Source organism: Hyperolius riggenbachi, chromosome 8 (genome assembly GCF_040937935.1).
Source record: "Hyperolius riggenbachi isolate aHypRig1 chromosome 8, aHypRig1.pri, whole genome shotgun sequence".
In the NCBI taxonomy this organism is placed as follows: domain Eukaryota; kingdom Metazoa; phylum Chordata; class Amphibia; order Anura; family Hyperoliidae; genus Hyperolius; species Hyperolius riggenbachi.
In genome coordinates, this window is record NC_090653.1 from 3,910,530 (window position 1) to 3,931,957 (window position 21,428).

At 44.5% G+C, this 21,428-nt stretch overlaps 1 protein-coding gene across 3 annotated transcripts in view; it reads left to right on the forward strand.

The window, feature by feature from the left end:
* DIAPH2 (diaphanous related formin 2) overlaps window positions 1-21,428 on the forward strand; it is a 1,596,586-nt gene that overhangs the window by 172,981 nt on the left and 1,402,177 nt on the right. For 2 of the 3 annotated variants that reach the window (XM_068249979.1, XM_068249980.1), the window contains exons 2-3: window positions 7,287-7,319; window positions 20,433-20,606. In XM_068249979.1, the coding sequence (XP_068106080.1) occupies window positions 7,287-7,319; window positions 20,433-20,606 (207 nt within the window). The remainder of the gene's footprint in view (window positions 1-7,286; window positions 7,320-20,432; window positions 20,607-21,428) is intronic. The other variant, XM_068249981.1, reaches the window with a different exon arrangement.

Consider the following 21,428-nt stretch of genomic DNA (forward strand, 5'->3'; position numbering starts at 1 on the left):
CACACTGTGACGCTCTAGTGACCTCCATGCCAGAGAGAGTTACAGCAGTGCTGGAGGAGGCCACACAGAATACTGACACTGTGTGCAGAAATCCTCACTTAGGGGTGTACTCACTTTTGTTGCCAGGGGTTAGAACTTAATGGCTGTGCGGCGAGTTATTTGATGGGACAGGAAATCTACAGATTTACAAGCTGCACACTGTATCACAGTGTTGTCTCATGGAAAGATATAAAATATTTACAAAAATATGAGATACTGTATCTATTATACATATAATACACTATCAGCCTGTAATATAGTGCAGCTCCCCCTGGTGGTCAGGCCTGGACTCCACAAGACCTGTGAAGGTGCCCTGTGGTATCTGACTATATATCTATAACACATATAATACACTATCAGCCTACAATATAGTGCAGCTCCCCCTGGTGGTCAGGCCTGGACTCCACAAGACATGTGAAGGTGTCCTGGGGTATCTGACTATATATCTATAATACATATAGTGGGCAGCACGGTGGCGTAGTGGTTAGCTCTCTCGCCTTGCAGCGCTGGGGTCCCTGGTTCGAATCCCAACCAGGGCACTATCTGCAAAGAGTTTGTATGTTCTCTCCGTGTCTGCGTGGGTTTCCTCCGGGCACTCCGGTTTCCTCCCACATTCCAAAAACATATGGATACGTTAATTGGCTCCCCCTAAAAAATTGGCCCTAGACTACAGTACTTACAGTACATAATATAGACATATGGCAATGGTAGGGATTAGATTGTGAGCTCCTTTGAGGGACAGTTAGTGACAAGACAATATATATATATATATACACTGTACAGCGCTGCGTAATATGTCGGCGCTATATAAATACTAAATAATAATAATACACTATCAGCCTGTAATATAGTGCAGATCCCCCTGGTGGTCACCCCTGAAAAGACATCCACGCAAACGTGGAGAACATACAAATTCCATGCAGATAGTGCCCCTGCTGGGACATGGGCTGGGGATGCAGCGCTGCAAGATGAGTGCTTGCTGCCCCCTAGTGGCTGCAGCTCTGGCCTTGCGTCCGCCAGGAGAAAAGCACGATATCAATGTTCTGTGTGTGAAAGAAAGCTCCTCCGTGAGAAGGAACGGCATGATGGGAAACAGAAGCATCTTGGTTTGTCCGGACTTCCTTACCCTTCTCACCAGTATGGCAACACCACGAGCGCCACCACCAGCGCCATCCTGTGCGGTGTAACGATTGGTGATCTGCTGTACTGTCCAATCCCGATTATAAGACTTTCACAAGCATTTTACAAACACTAAGCGTCTGTTGTCAGCTACTCCCTGTAATTAGGGCTGGATGAATTACACGGGTCTTGTTATACGCCGCTTAGATGCTCATTATACGTAATTAACCACAGAAGTGGCATAACTCAGATGTGTGGATAATGACAGGGGCCGCAGTAGGAGAGATACATGGTGTCACAGGCCACAGAGTATTGCAGTGTACAATTATCAGCCCTCACCATGTCCTTATATGACCCAGGCAGCCTGCGATACCCTCCGGATCTCACAAGGACGCTCTGGTTTCTGTTTATATATCCAGATTACCTTCCTATATGTGAAAGGGCTCATGTCCACCAGGGGCGATTCGGAGATATTTTGTGGGCAAATTCTAGTGGTGAGTCGCAGCCTATAGAAATCCGGATGCTGCTTCTGAATTCGCATGCGGTGAAAAAGGGGCGGTCCGCAGCATTGTTTTCTCATTAGACATGCAGATTCCCATAGCCGTGTGCCATACAGATAGAGGGGACGAGCTGTGTACTTGCTGGCGTCTCCGCGGAGCACGCCGGAACTAATGGAAACGCCCTTATACTAGTGATAAACCAAAATACGTTTTATTTTTCACACTTTTTCGCGAATTTCCACAGTAAAAATATTGCTTTTTCACATTTTTGTGTTAAAAAATGTTGCGCTAAAAATATTGTTTTTCACGGGGTTTTTTTGCACTTTTTGTGAATTATTATGGTAAAATATCAATTTTTTGCATTTATACGAAAATAAGAAAATGCTAAAATATAAGCTATTTTCACAAGAATTTTCTCAAACTTGAAAAAAACATTTTCGATGTGAAAAAGACTTTGGCGGAAATTGGCAAACACACATATCTCCGTCACGGTTTTCATATTCTGCAGAGCGTGTGCCTGGAGTGTATCTGTACCCCTCTTCTGACTGACGCTTCTTCTTACACACAATAGACGGTTTTCAGGCCCCGACGGCCATCTTAGCGAGCAAATCTATGGAGGGGACAATCTATGTGTTGCGTTCAGTAATCACCGGTGCACAATAACTGGAACTTCAGCCGGGTGCACACATAGCAGAAACGCTAGCGTTCCGTAAAACGCGGCGTTTTTGCCGCTAATGGAAATCTATGGGCCAAAGGAAAAAAAAACGCATGAAAAATACGTATATGCGTTTTCAAACCTGCATTTTTACAAAGGAAGGTTTTGTTGCAAAATATTGATAAAAGCATCAAAAGCGCACATAATGAAAGTCAATGGTAACGCAATGGTATGCGTTTTTCATGCATTTTTATATGCTTTATGTAAAATAATTTATTTTTTCTGTGTCTCCGCTTCCTGTTGTCTTCCTAGTGATTTGCAGAAATGGAAATATAAAAACGCACGGAAAACGCATACAAAACGCATATGCGTTTTGTATACGCGAACCGCAATCGCATGAAAAACAGACAAAAAACACATGAAAAACGCAGTAAAACCCACAAAAAACCCCGCACACCACATTAACATAAAACACAGCCTTTCACGCTATGTGATCTGTGCACCCGGCCTAAGTCACTGCAGTTCTGTGCATCAAGCCATGCTTTGCTTTGTATATCTAGCGCACACACACAGACAGACAGGAACAGGAAACAACAAGTCTGGAACAGCATAGATAGATCTCATGTAATCGTGCAGTAACACCGAAGGATAACAGTGCCATCTACAGGCCAGAAGTATAACTACACCACATTATAGAGAGAGATAAGGTATAAGGACTTAAAGAGACACTGAAGCGAGAATAATTCTCGCTTCAGAGCTCATAGTTAGCAGTGCTAAAACGCCGCTATCCCACGGCTAAACGGGGGTCCCTTCACCCCCAACCTCCGCAAAATCAACGACCAAATTGGTCGCAGATTTTGCTGCTGTTGAGGCAGGGCTAACGGCTGCAGCCCTGCCTTACAGCGCGTCTATCAGCGGCGTATCGCCGCCTCTCCCCAGCCCCTCTCAGTGAAGGAAGACTGAGAGGGGCGGGGGAGAGGCGGAGATACGCGTCTCACAGACGCGCTTAGGGCAGGGCTGCGGCGGTTAGCACTGCCCCAACCAGGAAACGCTCCCCCGCTGCACGGAGGGGGATTTGGGGGTGAAGGGACCCCCGTTAAGCCGCAGGATAGCGGCGGTTTAGCAGGGGCACACATGCCCCTGCTAACTATGAGGTCTGAAGCGAGATTTATTCTCGCTTCAGACTCTCTTTAATAAATACTGTAAATACATAATAAATAAGGAACAGCAATACTGGGTACACTGCTGCCAGGGAGAGAATATCGAAGTTTATAAACTCGGTTTGTTATCATCTATTATAGCTTCCACCCCCAGACACCGCTGTATAAGAGACAGTAATTGTCAGGTAACCGAGTACACGTTTAGTTAACACACACACAGTACAATCAGACATAAAGGAACGAGAATGGAGACAATAATATCTACACTAATGAACATCCTTTCCTATAAAATGCGTCTCCTTGTTTAGAGAACTGATAATTGCAGGAAGAGATGGCGGTGATGAAACGCTGTCATTAGATTAACTTACAGAAACAAAGTGACAAAACTGCTGAGTAAAATGAAATTTTTACTTACTGGAAAATTGAAAGAACAGAAAATAAAATGTTCGGAGGGTTTTGGGAGAGGATTCTGTGTGCGACTTTCATCTTCCGCTTTCATGGTAATTGAAGCAAGTTTGTCTAATATCGTTCTGTATTATTAAAATATAATTTAATGTTCTGTGAAATTGCAAAATTGAATTTATGGCGACATAATTAAGAAAGAGAGTCAATTAGCGCCCGTCGCTGAACGGGACGCTTTTCCCCACTTATCGAATTACGTTGTAGATTTTAAGTAATAAGACTAAGCTGCATGATGAACGTGGTATAAGGGAGCCTCATTTAAATTAATTGTAAGTGGTATCAAATTATCTCATCACGTCCGATGATTCGTGTGCGGCGCGCAGACAGGAACGCCACCTGTAGACTCGCCGACACCTCCGCTTCATTCGCTTTCCATTAATTATCATTCCATTTTTATGTTTAATCTCTAATCCACATCCCCCCTTCTTGTGGTGACGATGGTGGTAACTGCCATGGAGTCAATTCTAATGTGTTTAGTGAAATAAATCAGGACATATGCAGGAATTATCTCTGAGATTTCAGGAATACCCCAATATCCCGGGATTAACCTTCCTATTCCAGACTTGAAATGGCCAATAAGAGGGTTAGCATTCCAACAAAATTATCTGAGATTGTACCTTCTTGGTGATTGATTTTGATTGGTCCAGTCCTGAATTGTTTACAATCTGCATTGAATTGCATAGAAGAAGTCAGAATTATCAGCGTGCCATTGGCTGTCTCTCATCCTGACCCTCAGTGTTTCCAACTGTCAGGCAGCACGGTGGCGTAGTGGTTAGCTCTCTCGCCTTGCAGCGCTGGGTCCCTGGTTCGAATCCCAGCCAGGGCACTATCTGCAAAGAGTTTGTATGTTCTCTCCGTGTCGGCGTGGGTTTCCTCCGGGCACTCCGGTTTCCTCCCACATTCCAAAAACATACAGATAAGTTAATTGGCTCCCCCTAAAATTGACCCTAGACTACAGTACTTCCACTACATAATATAGACATATGGCAATGGTAGGGATTAGATTGTGAGCTCCTTTGAGGGACAGTTAGTGACAAGGTAAATATATATACACTGTACAGCGCTACGTAATATGTCGGTGCTATATAAATACTAAATAATAATAATATTAATAATCTACTGACAGTCAGTAAAAAAAGTAACCAAATCTGGGCTGCCAGTAAAGCCGGTGATAACTTTGTGGTGTCAGTAAAAACCTCGGTCTTCCCCAGTAGATTACAGCGATTCCGGCTTATCAGTTCCTGTGTCACTCTGGAATGTAATCGGATCCAGTGGTGCTCGGATAATTTCCGTGGTCACAGAATAGCCGTGGTACACGAGTATTTTTCCACTAATCGACTGCCGAAATCGTGATCTATTCTGGATCATGGAAACCGGCCACGGAAATTCCGTGATTGCAAGTATTCGGCATTCGGTTACGGCCGTGATCGCGGTGGAAATCCGAGATTAGGTTGTGATTGGCAAGAGCAGCTTTAAAAAAAAGGACCTTAACTTACCCGGGGCTTCCTCCAGCCCCTAGCAGCTGATAATTCCCTCTCCGCAGCTCCGCTCCCAACCGCTTGCCCCCGGTCCCCTCCCCAGGCCACACTCTACTGCGCCTGCGCAGTACACACCACGTGTGAGTGATTGACAGCGGTGCCCCCAAACCCCTCCCCCTACACAGGTCAAAAAGTAATGTGTTAACCAAACGACAGAAACCAATGCCAAACTATACACAGAATCATTTAGCATCGGCTAAACGTGACACTGCTGAAAGCTGGTGTGAACCAGGCCTTAAAGTGAACGCAAGGTGAAAATAAACTGAGGAGATAAATAATTGTATTTTTCCTCCTACTCCTAAAAATTACCTTTTTTTTATTAGATATCTCAATGGTCTTATTTCATATTTAAACATTTACAAAGTAGGTTGAATGGTTTACTCTCTCTACTCAGTGCAGCCTATTAAGTTTCCCAGAGAAAGGGCTCGTTTCCACCATAGCGAATCCGCATGCGGCGACGAGATGCGGATTCGCTTGGTACACTGAAGTGGCCGGGGCTGTTTCCACATGTGCGGCGTGCGGGAGCGATTTGGCGGCGGGCCAAATCTGCACGACGGGACCCACTGAATTCGCCTGCGTCGGGAATCCGTGCGAATCGCCGCTAATGTATTTAATAGTAAAAACGCATGCGGTTTTACCCGCGATTCGCTTGCGATTTCGCACCTTTTTCAAAGTTATTTTGCCCTGGCAGTGTCATGGTTAATTTCGAATTGCGAAACCGCGGGTAAAAACGCATGCTGAAACACATCCGCATGCGTTTTTACAAGCGTCGGAATGCCGGCGAAATCGCGTCGCAACAGTGGAAACGAGCCCTTAGAAAAAGGTCAATAGTTCATGTATTCTATCTCCCTCTAATCTCAGAAGTTGTATTCTGCCAGGAAAACTTTTATGGCTGCAATTGTCATGAAAAGTACTTTTGTTGTGTCACACAATGACAATAAAGTGCTTGAAACTTGAATTAGCTTGACCGTGATGTTTACTATATTCCCGACAAGACAGAAGCTGTCACTTCCATGCCTGGACATTAACTCTTTCAGGCAGCAAAATGAGTAAAACAGCCGGGTTATGAATATCTTGCACTGTACACACACGTTTATCTCATCGTGTCACATGTCGCCTCTGGTACATCAATTCAGCCTTACATTTTACAATCTGTCAAATTTGTGCCAAAAACATGGATCAATACTTTACTCAAAATATGTTATTGCAGCGCAGTGTGTAATCATATCACTGATTATTATTCCTGCTCAGCTGATTGGATGAAATGATATCACTGCGTATTATTCCTGCTCAGCTGATTGGATGAAATGATATCACCGATTATTATTCCTGCTCAGCTGATTGGATGAAATGATATCACTAATTATTCCTGCTCAGCTGATTGGATGAAATTATATTACTGATTATTATTCCTGCTCAGCTGATTGGATGAAATGATATCACCGATTATTATTCCTGCTCAGCTGATTGGATGAAATGATATCACCGATTATTATTCCTGCTCAGATGATTGGATGAAATGATATCACTGATTATTATTCCTGCTCAGCTGATTGGATGAAATGATATCACTGATTATTATTCCTGCTCAGCTGATTGGATGAAATGATATCACCGATTATTATTCCTGCTCAGATGATTGGATGAAATGATATCACTGATTATTATTCCTGCTCAGCTGATTGGATGAAATGATATCACTGATTATTATTCTTGCTCAGATGATTGGATGAAATCTGAAATGATTTGACTTGATTTTTTTCTTGTCTATTAATTGTTTTATTTTCCTCTCCTTGTTTTAATTCTTCTGTAGAATATTCACATTAAAACCTTGGCGGACGATATGGTAAGACCCCTCTGATGTCATGCATGCCCCCTCTCCACCAATCAGACCCCAGCATGTGCATGATTTGGCCGTGTGATTATTAGGCTGCGATCTGTAATCATTGCTGTCCGTTCATCTTCTAACGCTCGGTGCTTTTAGGATGTTTATCATCTTAATTTACTGCATAAGAGACTCTAATGATCCTAATCTGGAATAATTGCCACTAAACGCATGGAATGATTTACTCGTTTAAATCGAAAAATACTAATCCTGTTTAACTGTCCTCATTGCCTGTTCTTCTGTGAATGCTTATTTAGTTATTTTATTTTTTTCATTTTTATTTTCTTAATAATGCTTTACAACTGCAGCTCATAACTTTTGACGATGACATAAAAACTTTGAGCGCGTCTTTTAATGCAGATTTATTGGTTTGGAGGATGCGTGAAAGCGGGATGATCGCTCCGGGCGATGAGCGGCGCTCAGGGGAACGGACATTACGGATAAGTGGGAATCATCCTGGACTCTGGACAAATTTATGGAGGGAAATCCGATCAGTCAGTATTGGGTTCCGGGGGACCCCCGGGGGGCTTCTGGTGACTTGTAGCCAACCCTCTCCATTTTATCCCTTCCTAATGAAATAATGAATAAATAATACATGATATTCACCGCAAAATCTTCCCCCGTCAGAGATCAGAGGCCAAACTTACCCAACCGACGATTTGTCAGGAATTTCATAATAACATCGCTTGGAACCGTTAGATTTGGAGGATTGTTGCAGACGCAACCATTTACAATTCAGAGGAATCTCCGGGCAAATTGGGCCTAATGACTTAACCCTTAGACTGCCGCAGACATCTGTAGGTGTTTTTGCATCCATATGCCACAGACAGCTAAAGGCATTTTAGTACACACCTACTTCCACCTGCAGGGACGTCTTCCACCATGCAGGGCATGTCCACATATTCATGTGCCATGGATGTCTAAAATCTAGGGTTAGGGGACGTCTGTAGGCGGGTTCCCATATTCCTGTGCCACAGATCCAAACACCACGAGAGGAGGGGCCACACACCACGAGGGGAGGGGCCACACACCACGAGAGGAGGGTCCACACACCAGGAGAGGAGGGTCCACACACCACGAGAGGAGGGTCCACTCACCACGAGAGGAGGGGCCACACACCACGAGAGGAAGGTCCACACACCACGAGAGGAGGGTCCACACACCACAAGAGTAAGGTCCATACACCATATACTCTGGAAGAAATGCACTTCTTTTCTGTATATGTTTGTATGTATTTTCCATTTAAAGATTTTCAGGACAGTGGTCCTTTAAAGCGGAATGAAACCCTGCATTTCTTTTTTGCTCTAAAAGATTATTACCAGCATATTATATACAACCACCGTTTTATTTTTACTAGAACAACATTCAAAGGGTTACACACAGGACTTAGAAGCTTCCCTGCCAGCAAAGCTGAACGCATCCAACTGTAGATAATGTTATCTTGTGTTTAATTGAGGAATGTAAACAAACACTTCTCTGACACTGCAGGCTCTGCTGAACAAAGTCAGACAATCAGAAAGCATTTCTGCGTAAGTTAGAACATGAATACACCAGTTATGGATAAAATGCAATGGCAGCTTTCAGAGAAAAAAAAAGTGTACTTTGGGAACTTGTAATTTCTAAATGTATACTAATACTTATGCACAAAAGCAAATATGATAACCGTATGGCATATAAAAAGTAGGAAAACATGTTTTGATTGAATATTATATTAGGGTTTTATACCACTTTAAGATGTCTGTGCGGGTGCATTGCCACAGCTCTCATTGCATGAAAACACTTGCCCATAATCTCTGCCCCCTTCCCCCCTCGCAAGGAAATTCAGAGTTCAGGGGTGCGTATTGCCCTCCCCTCAGCGCCATCAGCAGTGCAGTGTTTATATGCAGCTAATGCCATCTAATAACATTAATAACATGTGGTGTCTGTAGCTTTAAGAGTCCTTCAGAGCCTGCAGCGATTCTTGTGGACATGTGACTTGCAGGAAGTCAAAGATCGGGGTGCTCATTGCCTCCTCAACCCCTCACCCCAACGCCATCAGCAGTGCATTATATATGCAGGTAATGCCATCTAATAGCATTTATAGAATGCGGTGTCTGTAGCTTTAAGAGTCCTGCAGCAATTCTTGTGGAAATGTAAAGCGCAGGAAGTCAGAGATCAGGGGTGCGCGTTGCCCCCCCTCCCCCCAGCGCCATCAGCAGTGGAAGAGGCACTTTGTGATTGTTAGCTGTACTCTGACACCTTAATTATCACATCATTAGCATGTCATATAGCTCTTCCATAGTCTAATGAGCCTATTCTTTTCCCATTACTGATAATGGTGCTGGAGCTGTTTATAGCGCCATTTCATTTCCCAGATATTTACAACTAGCTGAACCCGGCTTGTTTTCCAGGCGCTCTCTCTCTGTGCGGCTCCCTCCCATTACAGCTCATCTGCTCTGTCCTCTCAGCTCCTCATGTCTCTTCTCCTCGGTTGTGTTGGCGGTAGTCAGGCGATGGTGTAGATGGCAGTGTGTGGTCACATGATCATTCCTCCATATTTCTCCTCGGTTGTGTTGGCTGTAGTCAGACGTTGGTGTAGATGCCATCGTTTGGTCACATGATCATTCCTCCATATTTCTCCTCGGTTGTGTTGGCCGTAGTCAGACGATGGTGTAGATGGCAGCGTGTGGTCACATGATCATTCCTCCATATTTCTCCTCGGTTGTGTTGGCTGTAGTCAGGCGATGGTGTAGATGACAGCGTGTGGTCACATGATCATTCCTCCATATTTCTCCTCGGTTGTGTTGGCCGTAGTCAGGCGATGGTGTAGATGACGGCGTGTGGTCACATGACCATTCCTCCATATTTCTCCTCGGTTGTGTTGGCCGTAGTCAGGCGATGGTGTAGATGGCAGCGTGTGGTCACATGATCATTCCTCCATATTTCTCCTCGGTTGTGTTGGCTGTAGTCAGGCGATGGTGTAGATGGCAGCGTTTGGTCACATGATCATTCCTCCATATTTCTCCTCGGTTGTGTTGGCGGTAGTCAGGCAATGGTGTAGATGGCAGCGTGTGGTCAAATGACCATTCCTCCATATTTCTCCTCGGTTGTGTTGGCAGTAGTCAGGCGATGGTGTAGATGGCAGCTTGTGGTCACATGATCATTCCTCCATATTTCTCCTCGGTTGTGTTGGCCGTAGTCAGGCAATGGTGTAGATGGCAGCATGTGGTCACATGACCATTCCTCCATATTTCTCCTCGGTTGTGTTGGCTGTAGTCAGGCGATGGTGTAGAGGTCAGCGTTTGGTCACATATAAGGGAAGACGCCGAGAGCCCAGTATAGTGTAGTATGTACTGTAAATTGGGTATGGAAGGTAAGTATAGGTAGGTTATACTCACAAACAAGGGTTACCGTCCAGGTAACCACTATGAAGGCAGGTGAGGAGATTAGGCCTGTCCCCACTCAGGATTAAGAAGTCGCTCTCTGTAGATTGGGAAAAAAGAAGAATTCCCCTCCACCAGGGGTGGAAACAACTGCAAAAGTAATACAGAGGCGCCAACAGGGTAAAAATAATATTTCTTTAAAATGGTTAAAATGAAGTAGGTAGTGGTGGACTTACCCCTCCAAAACAGACACAAAATGATCGCATTGTACACCTATCGAGAGTCAGAAGGACAAGAAGGGCTGAACCATTTGTCTCCTCCATTCTGGGGGATCAGAGCATCTCCCCATTATTACCCTATTTACCCCCTTATTAAATCAAGCCTCATGGTCCCCTCACTCCCCCTCTGGCTTCACCGTTCAAATCTCCTGCCAAGGGGGACTTTGGCAGTCTTCTGAAGAACTCAGGAGCTCTGTACTGTGCACCCTTGAGGGAGGGCGCTCACACATGTGCAGTATGGAGCAGCACGTCTTCAGAAGCATGAGTGCTACCAGACTGCCGAATCCAGCCCAACGCGGAAGAGAGCAGTCTCTGATACATGGGTTGTGGACTTCCTTTAGTGACTGTGATGACCAGGAACCCCTCACTGTGGCAATAAGGACCAGCGTGAGTCCAGCATGATGATGTAAGCTTTTACCTGATCGAATAAAGAATTTATACTTTTGAACTTCGAGCAGAGCTGATCTAACTTCACAGGTGGCAATCAAATAATATCCCTGGATCAACTCTCCCGGGAATTACCTAATAATTCTAGCCATGGATGCAAGGAAAGCATCCAAACCCTCTTTACATGCAGATATAGAATTTGCCATAACTACTCCCGGATGTAAGATGTTCCACATTTAACACTCTTACTGTAAAGAGCCCCTCTCTGAATAGGTGGTGAAACCTTTTTTTCCTCCATACGCAGATCATGCCCCCTAGTCCTTTGTATTTTTATTTTGCATTGCCCTCTGATGTATTTAGTCATGTAAATCGGGTCATCTTTTTCCCTCATTAGTATGCCCAGTTCGTCCATATCATTTCTTGAGAAGTGAGACCTTCTATCCCTCCGGCTCCGATTAATGTAATTTTCTAGAATATTTGTTCTAGACATTAGTGTCATCTCCATATCCTAACCTCTTAACCTTTACCCCAACTGGCCAAGCTAACTTGAACTTCATACTGCAATAACACAAACTTCTTCTACTAAATTGCCCAGAGCTCCAACCCATCATCCCACCTCTCCTCTGCGTAATGGTGCCCAGACACAGTACAATAAAAACATTTGATTTTCCTGTTTATTCGACCAAAACGATCAAATTGAATTAAAGTTATAAAGAATCTTTTTCAGTCAACATTCATCCCATTTTCTTCTCTAAAAATCCGATCGGACATGTTGGAGAAAAAAAATTATATTCGATTTAATGGAATAATCACAACAACAAACGATAAAATGATACCATGTATGGGCACCATAACACTAACCTAAGTCTTAGGCCCGGTTCACATTAGCGGTCGCCGTCCGGAATCGCCGTGCCGGAGCCGGACCGCATGCAGAACGGACGGAACGGACGCACGGCATAGCAATGAAAGCCTATGCGTCCGTTCACATGCGTCCGTTTCGTCCGGACCGGATCCGGACCGGATCCGGACTCCGGCATAAGACCCAACATGCGCTATTTTTTGGTCCGGCTCCTCCGGCAGCCGTATCCGGAGCGGAGCCGGACTGCACCATCCGGCCAATACAAACCAATGAGAACCGGAGAGCGCACAACAAACTGGCTAAAAATCCGGATGTTCTACCCCACTTCCTATGCGTATTGTAGCGGCGATTTTGGATGGGGACACATGGGCAAGCATTTTGGAGTGGAGCAGCAGTGACTTTAAACGTGCTGGAGATGTTGGCAGTATGTCGGAGGTGGAGGTGAGTGCTAAACAGCGGAGGGCCTGATTCCACAGGTCCACCTTCTGCTGACCTCCCAGACCCCAACATTTTTATTCGGTTTCTACTATCTTTTGCCAAACGGATCCGGATCGCATCCTGATGAACACCTGATGCAACCTGACTGGATCCGGATCGGATCCGGATCAGAACCGTACGGTTCCGATCTGGATCCGGTCCGGATCCGGTCAGGTCATCCGGTCCGTTTGGCAGAGAACCGCAAGTGTGAACCGGGCCTTAGTCTTCAGAAGTCTTAAAGATCCTCATAGTGATTGAAATCAAAGCATAGTTGTGTATAAAGGAAATACCAATTAGGCAACACAATGAATTCCTTACAAATTTGCTGAATCACGTCCTGTCGTTATAATGACACGGTTATTACCACAGCTCTCTGAGTGATGGAAGAATCTGGATGACCTGAGATGACACAGAGAGGAAGGGGGAGTAACACCGGTAGCCTGGGCCTCCCAGAATGCCATAGAGCGAGCACGGTTCCCATACCGGCACCAGAGGGGTCCATACAAGGGAATGGGAAGGGGTCCTAAACACCCCTTATCATTTCATGAGAAGGAAATGTGTACGACCTTTTTATGTTTGTCACAAGTGATCGTGTACTGTTTCCTGTTTTACCTATTTAAGAAGCAGGTGTGATAGATGATAATATATGATCACAGGGTTGCCAATTTTTCGTTTTTTTATGGATAAAAGACTGAAAATTCTGAATGTGTGGGGAAGAGAAGAGTGTTAACGAAAATCTTTATTTTACCACACCTGCCCCACCCCCACTTATAGCACTACAATCACAGGATGCCTCCATTATAGTGATCCCATTTCAGCACCTCTTGCCCAATTGTGCTCCCATTACAGTACCCCTCATAATTTTCCCATTACAGTACCCACCACAATTCTCCCATTATAGTAGCCCAATTGTGCTCTCATTACAGCACCCCTCATAATTTTCCCATTACAGCACCCACCACAATTCTCCCATTATAGTAGCCCAATTGTGCTCTTATTACAGCACCCCTCATAATTTTCCCATTACAGTACCCACCACAATTCTCCCATTATAGTAGCCCAATTGTGCTCTTATTACAGTACCCCCATAATTTTCACATTACAGTGGCCCCCACAGTGCTCCCATTACAGTACCCTCCATTATAGCATTTCTATTACAGTAACCCCCATAATTCTCACATTACAGTACCCCCCCCCCCCCCCCTCTTCCATAGCTCCTCCAATACAGTACTCCCATAGCTCTCCCATTACAGTGCCCACATAATAGTGCTCCCATTACAGTAACCCCCCTCCCTCCCCCCATTGTGCTTCCATTCGACTCCTGCATTACAGAACCACATTTACTGTTTCCCTTTAACCACTCTCCTGGTCATTTTTTCAGTTCAGCTCAGCTCTGATTGCTTTGGCAATAACTTTATAAATAATTATCACAACTAAGTGATTTATATATTGTTGTCTTATTCATGACAAATTAGACATTTTGTAGCTGATATTTGTTTTTATTAATGAACTTATTTTCTATGTATTCTAAGAGGAAAATAGGAAAAATTTGAAAAAAATACACAATTTATCCACTTTCATACATTATATCTTTAACCACTTCACCCCAAGGCGGTTTTTACCCTAACGGACAAGAGCGATTTTCACCTTTCAGTGCTCATCCCTTTCATTTGCCAACAACTTAATCACTAATTATCACAATGAAATGATCTATATCTTGTTTTTTTCACCACCAATTAGGCTTTTTGGGGTTGATATTTGTTTTCAGTAATTACTATATTTTATATGCATTTTAAAGGGAAAAACAAGGAAAAAAATGAAAAAATACACCATTTCTCCAATTACATCCCCTATAGTGTTAATATAAACACAGCTACTGTACATAAAACCCACACATTTTATATGCCTGGTTGTCCTGGTTATCACAAGATTTGAATTTTGTCCCTAGTACCAAGTATGGTGACAATATATTATTTGGAAATAAGGGTGTATTTTTTCTATGTTGTGTTTTTGTTTTACTGATATCCGGGTAAAAGCCACGTGCACACGCGTGGTAATGCGTGTGCACGCACAGGAGCGCACACGTGCACGTGGCTCTTTCCCGGATATCAGTAAAACAAGAAACACAACATAGAAAAAATACACCCTTATTTCCAAATAATATATTGTCACCATACTTTGTACTAGGGACATAATTCAAATCAAGAGCTGTTAAACTTATAAAAACGTCCTTGAGCCATTAAAAGGCTCCAGCAGGCCGTCTTAATACGCCTGCTTGTTGTAACGAAAAATCCGCAACGCCGGATGGATTGCGGAAAAAAGGTCGCATCCAGTCCGGCAAGCGGATCTTCAAACGCGGAATGCGGAAATTCGTCCGAATCCGCTGTGCAAACCCGTCCGAGCACTTTGCTTCAAACTCACCAGCATGCTGCTCACCAGGGCTCTGCCATCTTGCCTCTAGGGGGCGGGCGCGCATGACAGACACCCCTTTATACTCTTAGGAAGCATGTCAGCTGACCTGGAGGTCAGCTGACATTTTACCCTGCTCTGATTGGTTGCTGCCTGGGGTGGAGACTTCTCTCCCAGGCAGTATATAAGGAAGTGCTTTTCAGTCACACTTCGTCTGTGTTTGCGATACCCTGTGTCAGCACTCAGACCTAGTCAGCCTTGTCTCTGATATTGTGTTATATATTGGTTTATCGCCAATATATACACATATTATACTGTTTGATTTACCGTGTATGATTCTGTGCCTGTCTTGACTACTCTTCTGCTTCCTGATTCTGTACTTCGCCAGCCCGTACCGTTATCGACTATTGGCTTGGTTTCCGACTATTCTCTTGTCTCACGTTTCTGTACTGCTGCCGCCTGATCTGTTGCCGAACCTCTATCTGTCTGACCTTTCTCCCTTCAGTGGAACGGCTTCCACTGTAGGGTTGCTATCTGAGACTTGCCTCTCTGAGACGACCGCCACTAGCAAACCTTTGCTGCTAGAGGCCGAGACTCCTCCACTCCGTCCTTTGGAGGATCTCACACACGGGGTTCCCATTCAGAGGTAACCACACCTCTGAGGAATTACAGTGTGGTGGATATTTCCACAGACTTGAATTTACACTGTATATTATTATTGTTGTCTGCTGTTCCAGCTTGCTGGAGGTTGTATCTCTGTGCCCTATAGAGATACTCTATTGTACCCAGCACCCTCTTACATACGATTGTATCGTGTCACGCTATACTTGCATTATTGGTGATTATGCAGATCACCAATAATCAGAATCTGTGCTTGTTGACACCAATCATTACACTTGTCCTTAAAGGGGCACTACAGCGAAAAACTGTCAAATTTAAAATATGTGCAAACATATATAAATAAGAAGTACATTTTTTTCCAGAGTAAAATGAGCCATAAATGATTTTTCTCCTATGTTGCTGTCACTTACAGTAGGTAGGTAGAAATCTGACAGAAGTGACAGGTTTTGGACTAGTCCAACTCTTCATAGGGGATTCTCAGCAAGGCTTTTATTCTTTATAAAGATATTCCCTAAAAAGGATTTAAACAATGATGCTGGCCGGCTTCCCTGCTCGCTGCACAGTTTTTTGGCAGTTGCACAGACAACTGCCATTCACTAAGTGCTTTTGAAAATAAATAAATCCCTGAGAATCCCCTATAAAGAGATGGGCTAGTCCAAAACCTGTCACTTCTGTCAGATTTATACTACCTACTGTAAGTGACAGCAACATAGGAGAAAAGTAATTTATGGCTCATTTTACTCTGGACAAAAGTTACTTTGTATTTGTATATGTTTGCACATATTTTAAATTTTACAGTTTTTTGCTGTAGTGCCCCTTTAAGAGGTTAATTTAAATAGATTCTATTGTACATTAAACCCACACATTTTATTTGTCTATCTCTCCTGTTTATTTAAACAGTTAATTTGTTTTAATATGTATTAGTAACACATGGTATATACCCTACTCTCTTGTTACATCTGTCTGCTCCTGGAATGTTTGTTTTACACTTGTTTACACATTAATCCTGCCATTGAATTCCCTGGGAGGAAGAGAGGGGTTTGCTGTCATTTCTTTACAACTGTGTAGCATTGTTATCAGCTCAGAAATAAATAAACAGTGTTAGAATGTTGTATTGAGGAGAGTGCAGAGACTTATTCTCACATCATGGGGCAGGAAGTGGTTAAAGTACTCATTTTACAGTACTTCCTACAGTTCCTCCATTACAATGCCCACCTTATATTGCCCTAATACACTCACTTCTACACTTATGGTTCTCCTATTATAGTGCTGCCATTATAGTGCTCCCATTACAGTGTCTTGAGTACTGTACCCTCCCCTTTGCCCCATTACAGTAATTGTATTATAGTGCTTCCATTAAAGTCCTTCCTATAGTTATCCAACTACAGTACCCCATCACAATAACCCTATGACAGGACCCAACCTTATATTACGTTTTACATTCTCACCCTCATTATGCACCTTTTACAGAGGACTCCACAGTGCTTAATTGAACCACCCACATTGCAGTGCTCTTATTGTAGTGGGCCTTTACAGAACCCCCATTACAGTACCCTACACAGTGCTCCACCAACCTACCCTCACTGCAGTGTTCGCACTTTAGTTTTAGTCACATTGCAGTGCTTCCATTGTAGTGGGCCTTTATGCTGCCTCATTACAGTGCCTGTCATGATCGCTGCTGCAGCAGGTATTGCTGGCAGTAGTAGTGCTGCAGCTCAGGCAGATCTGATCTCTTTCCATGCAAGGTGCATAGCTTTGTCTGCCTTTCCCTGCTGTCAGCTTGTGACTGATTATCATTCACCTGTGTGGGAATCTGCATGTCTGCTCCCATTGGATGACCTCAGTATAAAGATCTGCTTCCTGCAGGACTCCTCGGGTTATCATAGCTTCAGTTTAAGCCTGTCTTGCTGTTGCTTCAGCCCCAGATCGTGTTTCTTGTTCTAAAGATACTTTGCTGGTCTTGCATCATATATTGGTTCATTGCCAATATATATGCATACCAGCACGTTTATTATTTTCCTTGTATTCGGGTTACGTTGATACATCAGTGTCGCTGATGTATACGTACACGAACTGTTTATATCCTGTGTTCAGTTAGTCAGCTTTCCAGCACGTTTTGGTAGTTTGCGCGTATCGTGATCACCCGTGCTGAGTTAGTTATCCTGCTCCTGGTTCTGTTTGTGGATTGCGTTCATCTCTGCGAAGAGATAAAGAATCCTTCTGAATCCTGTTCTGTTACCGTTTGTGGATTGCGTTCATCTCTGCGAAGAGATAACGAATCCTTCTGAATCCTGTTCTGTTACCGTTTGTGGATTGCGTTCATCTCTGCGAAGAGATAACGAATCCTTCTGAATCCTGTTCTGTTACCGTTTGTGGATTGCGTTCATCTCTGCGAAGAGATAACGAATCCTTCTGAATCCTGTTCTGTTATCGTTTGTGGATTGCGTTCATCTCTGCGAAGAGATAGCAAATCCTTCTGAGTCCTGTTCCCTGTATTACTCCAGTCCTAGTCAGTGTTCCTGCTTATGTCATATATCGGTTCATTGCCGATATATACATATATTAGTCAGACGTTACAAATAGTTTCATTGATAGCTGTAATTGTAATACGCTAGGAAAACATACTTATTGTATATTTGTCTGTGTTACGTTCATCTATCTTGATCCTGCTATTTCCTGACTGTCCTGTCCTGTCTTTGTGAGGCACGCCATCGCTGCTGCGCATTGGCTGCCTCATTCCAGTCTGTCTTGTTGTGAACGCATGCTGTCACTAAGTAGTGGCTAGCTAGCAAGCGTTCATTCTGTCTACCTGTCCTGATCTCCTCAGTTCTGGTTTATGCGCTCAGCGCTACTTTGCGCTGAGACGTTATAGCGAAAGTATTGTTTGTGGCTGTCGGATCTGCACCGGCTCTGTGCGCCACAATCTCCTGTTGGAGTCAGTCCTCCCCTCCACTATACTAGGGATAGCCTGTTTCCTTGTGCTAGTGTGTGTACCTACTTCACGTCAGCTCATGTGTTGCATGCTGACTGTGGAGAATACACCACCAAGCCTAACAGTGCCCTACACAGTGCTCTTTTACCCTCCCCCCCCACTGCAGTGTTCCAATTGTAGTGGGCCTTTATGCTGCCTTATTACAGTACCCTACACAGTGCTCCATTACCCCCCTCACTGCAGTGTTCCCATTGTAGTGGGCCTTTATGCTGCCCCATTACAGTGCCCTACACACTGCTCAATTACCTCCCTCACTACAGTGTTCCCATTGTAGTGGGCCTTTATCCTGCCCCCATTAAAGTACCCTACACACTGCTCCTTTACCCCCCTACTGCAGTGTTCCCATTGTAGTGGGCCTTTATGCTGCCCCATTACAGTGCCCTACACACTGCTCAATTACCTCCCTCACTGCAGTGTTCCCATTGTAGTGGGCCTTTATCCTGCCCCCATTACAGTACCCTACACACTGCTCCATTACCCCCCTCACTGCAGTGTTCCCATTGTAGTGGGCCTTTATGCTGCCCCCATTACAGTACCCTTCACACTGCTCCATTACCCCCCTCACTGCAGTGTTCCCATTGTAGTGCACCTATATGCTGCCCCATTACAGTACCCTACACAGTGCTCCAATACCCCCCCCCCACACACACTGCAGTGTTCCCATTGTAGTGGGCCTTTATGCTGCCCTATTACAGTGCCCTACACACTGCTCCATTACCCCCCCCCTACTGCAGTGTTCCCATTGTAGTGGGCCTTTATGCTGCCCCCATTACAGTACCCTAAACAGTGCTCCATTACCCCCTCCCCTCCCCCACTGCAGTGCTCTCATTGTAGTGAACCTTTACAATGCCTCATTACAGTACCCTACACAGAGCTCCATTGCCCCCCCCCCCCACTGCAGTGCTCTCATTGTAGTGCACCTGTATGCTGCCCCCATTACAGTACCCTAAAAAGTGCTCCATTACCCCCCCCCCCCCCCCCCGTTCCACTGCAGTGCTCTCATTGTAGTTGGCCTTTATGCTGCCCATTACAGTGCCCTACACAGTGCTCCATTACCTCCCTCACTGCAGTGTTCCCATTGTAATGCACCTTTACAATGCCCCCATTACAGTGCCCTACACAATTCTCCATTAGCCCCCCTCACTGCAGTGTTCCCATTGTAGTATTGTAGTGGGCCTTAATGCTGCTCCCATTACAGTACCCTCATCCATTTAACATCGCATTTCATGCCAGTCTGTGCAAGGAAGGAATTTATCGCAGGGCTATTCACAGACCTGCAAATAAAGGATGCTTTCTACCAACTCTGTAACAGTATAAACGATTGACAATCCTGCATGATTGTGAGATGCTGATTAGAGACTCACAAAGTCATCACATGAATCTGCGCACTCATTTATGACTGATCTGCAGCAGCAGTCCCGGGACACCGAGTGAGGGGCGGTGATATTCCCAAAAGCTCAGACTGTTGTTGCAAGATTTGCACCCCACCCTTGTGAGTATAATACTTATATATACACATGTGCTCACATCCCTTGTCTATCGATACTGCACCATTGTCTCCTGGTCTCTCTAATTCACAGAGACTTACGGGTAACCATCCAGGATCAAAACTTTGATTATTTATAAATGACTGGCCTTCTTATTATAGCTCATTCATATGACGCCTTTTCCCCTTTTTCCTGCTTCTAGCGAGATCGCCTGACCAGTTTTAGGAAGTCTGGGATGAAGAAAGAGAAGGAGAAGCCCCTCATTCAGCATTTCACCGACACACAGACCACCATGGTGGACTTCCCGGCCCCCCAGCAGCCAGAGGAGATTCTACTGTCTGAGAAGGAGGTCCTGGATCTGTTTGAGAAAATGATGGTGAGTCGCTGAAGAAGGCTGGGAAAGGGGTCCCTGATTAGGGGGCTGCATGTATAATCTATGAACATTGAGCAACAATAGTGCTGATATATCGCAGCCCAATCCAATCCCAGGGCCAGATCTTCCTCCAGTCCTGTGCAACATCCAGGAACTGTGTATATCTGTATATCACCTCCAGTATGTACAGTATAAGCTGTTACTCTGTGTCTGTACTGATAGTAAACTAGCTGCAGTGTGTGCTGATCTCTGCTACCCCCAGTATGTACAGTATAAGCTGTTACTCTGTTCCTGTACTGATAGTAAGCTAGCTGCAGTATGTGCTGATCTCTGCTGCCTCCAGTATGTACAGTATAAGCTGTTACTCTGTGCCTGCACTGATAGTAAACTAGCTGCAGTGTGTGCTGATCTCTGCTGCCTCCAGTATGTACAGTATAAGCTGTTACTCTGTGCCTGTACTGATAGTAAAGTAGCTGCAGCGTGTGCTGATCTCTGCTACCTCCAGTATGTACAGTATAAGCTGTTACTCTGTGCCTGTACTGATAGTAAACTAGCTGCAGTGTGTGCTGATCTCTGCTACCTCAAGTATGTACAGTATAAGCTGTTACTCTGTGCCTGTACTTATAGTAAACTAGCTGCAGTGTGTGCTGATCTCTGCTACCTCCAGTATGTACAGTATAAGCTGTTACTCTGTGCCTGTACTAATAGTAAACTAGCTGCAGTGTGTCCTGATCTCTGCTACCTCCAGTATGTACAGTATAAGCTGTTACTCTGTACCTGTACTGATAGTAAACTAGCTGCAGTGTGTGCTGATCTCGGCTGCCT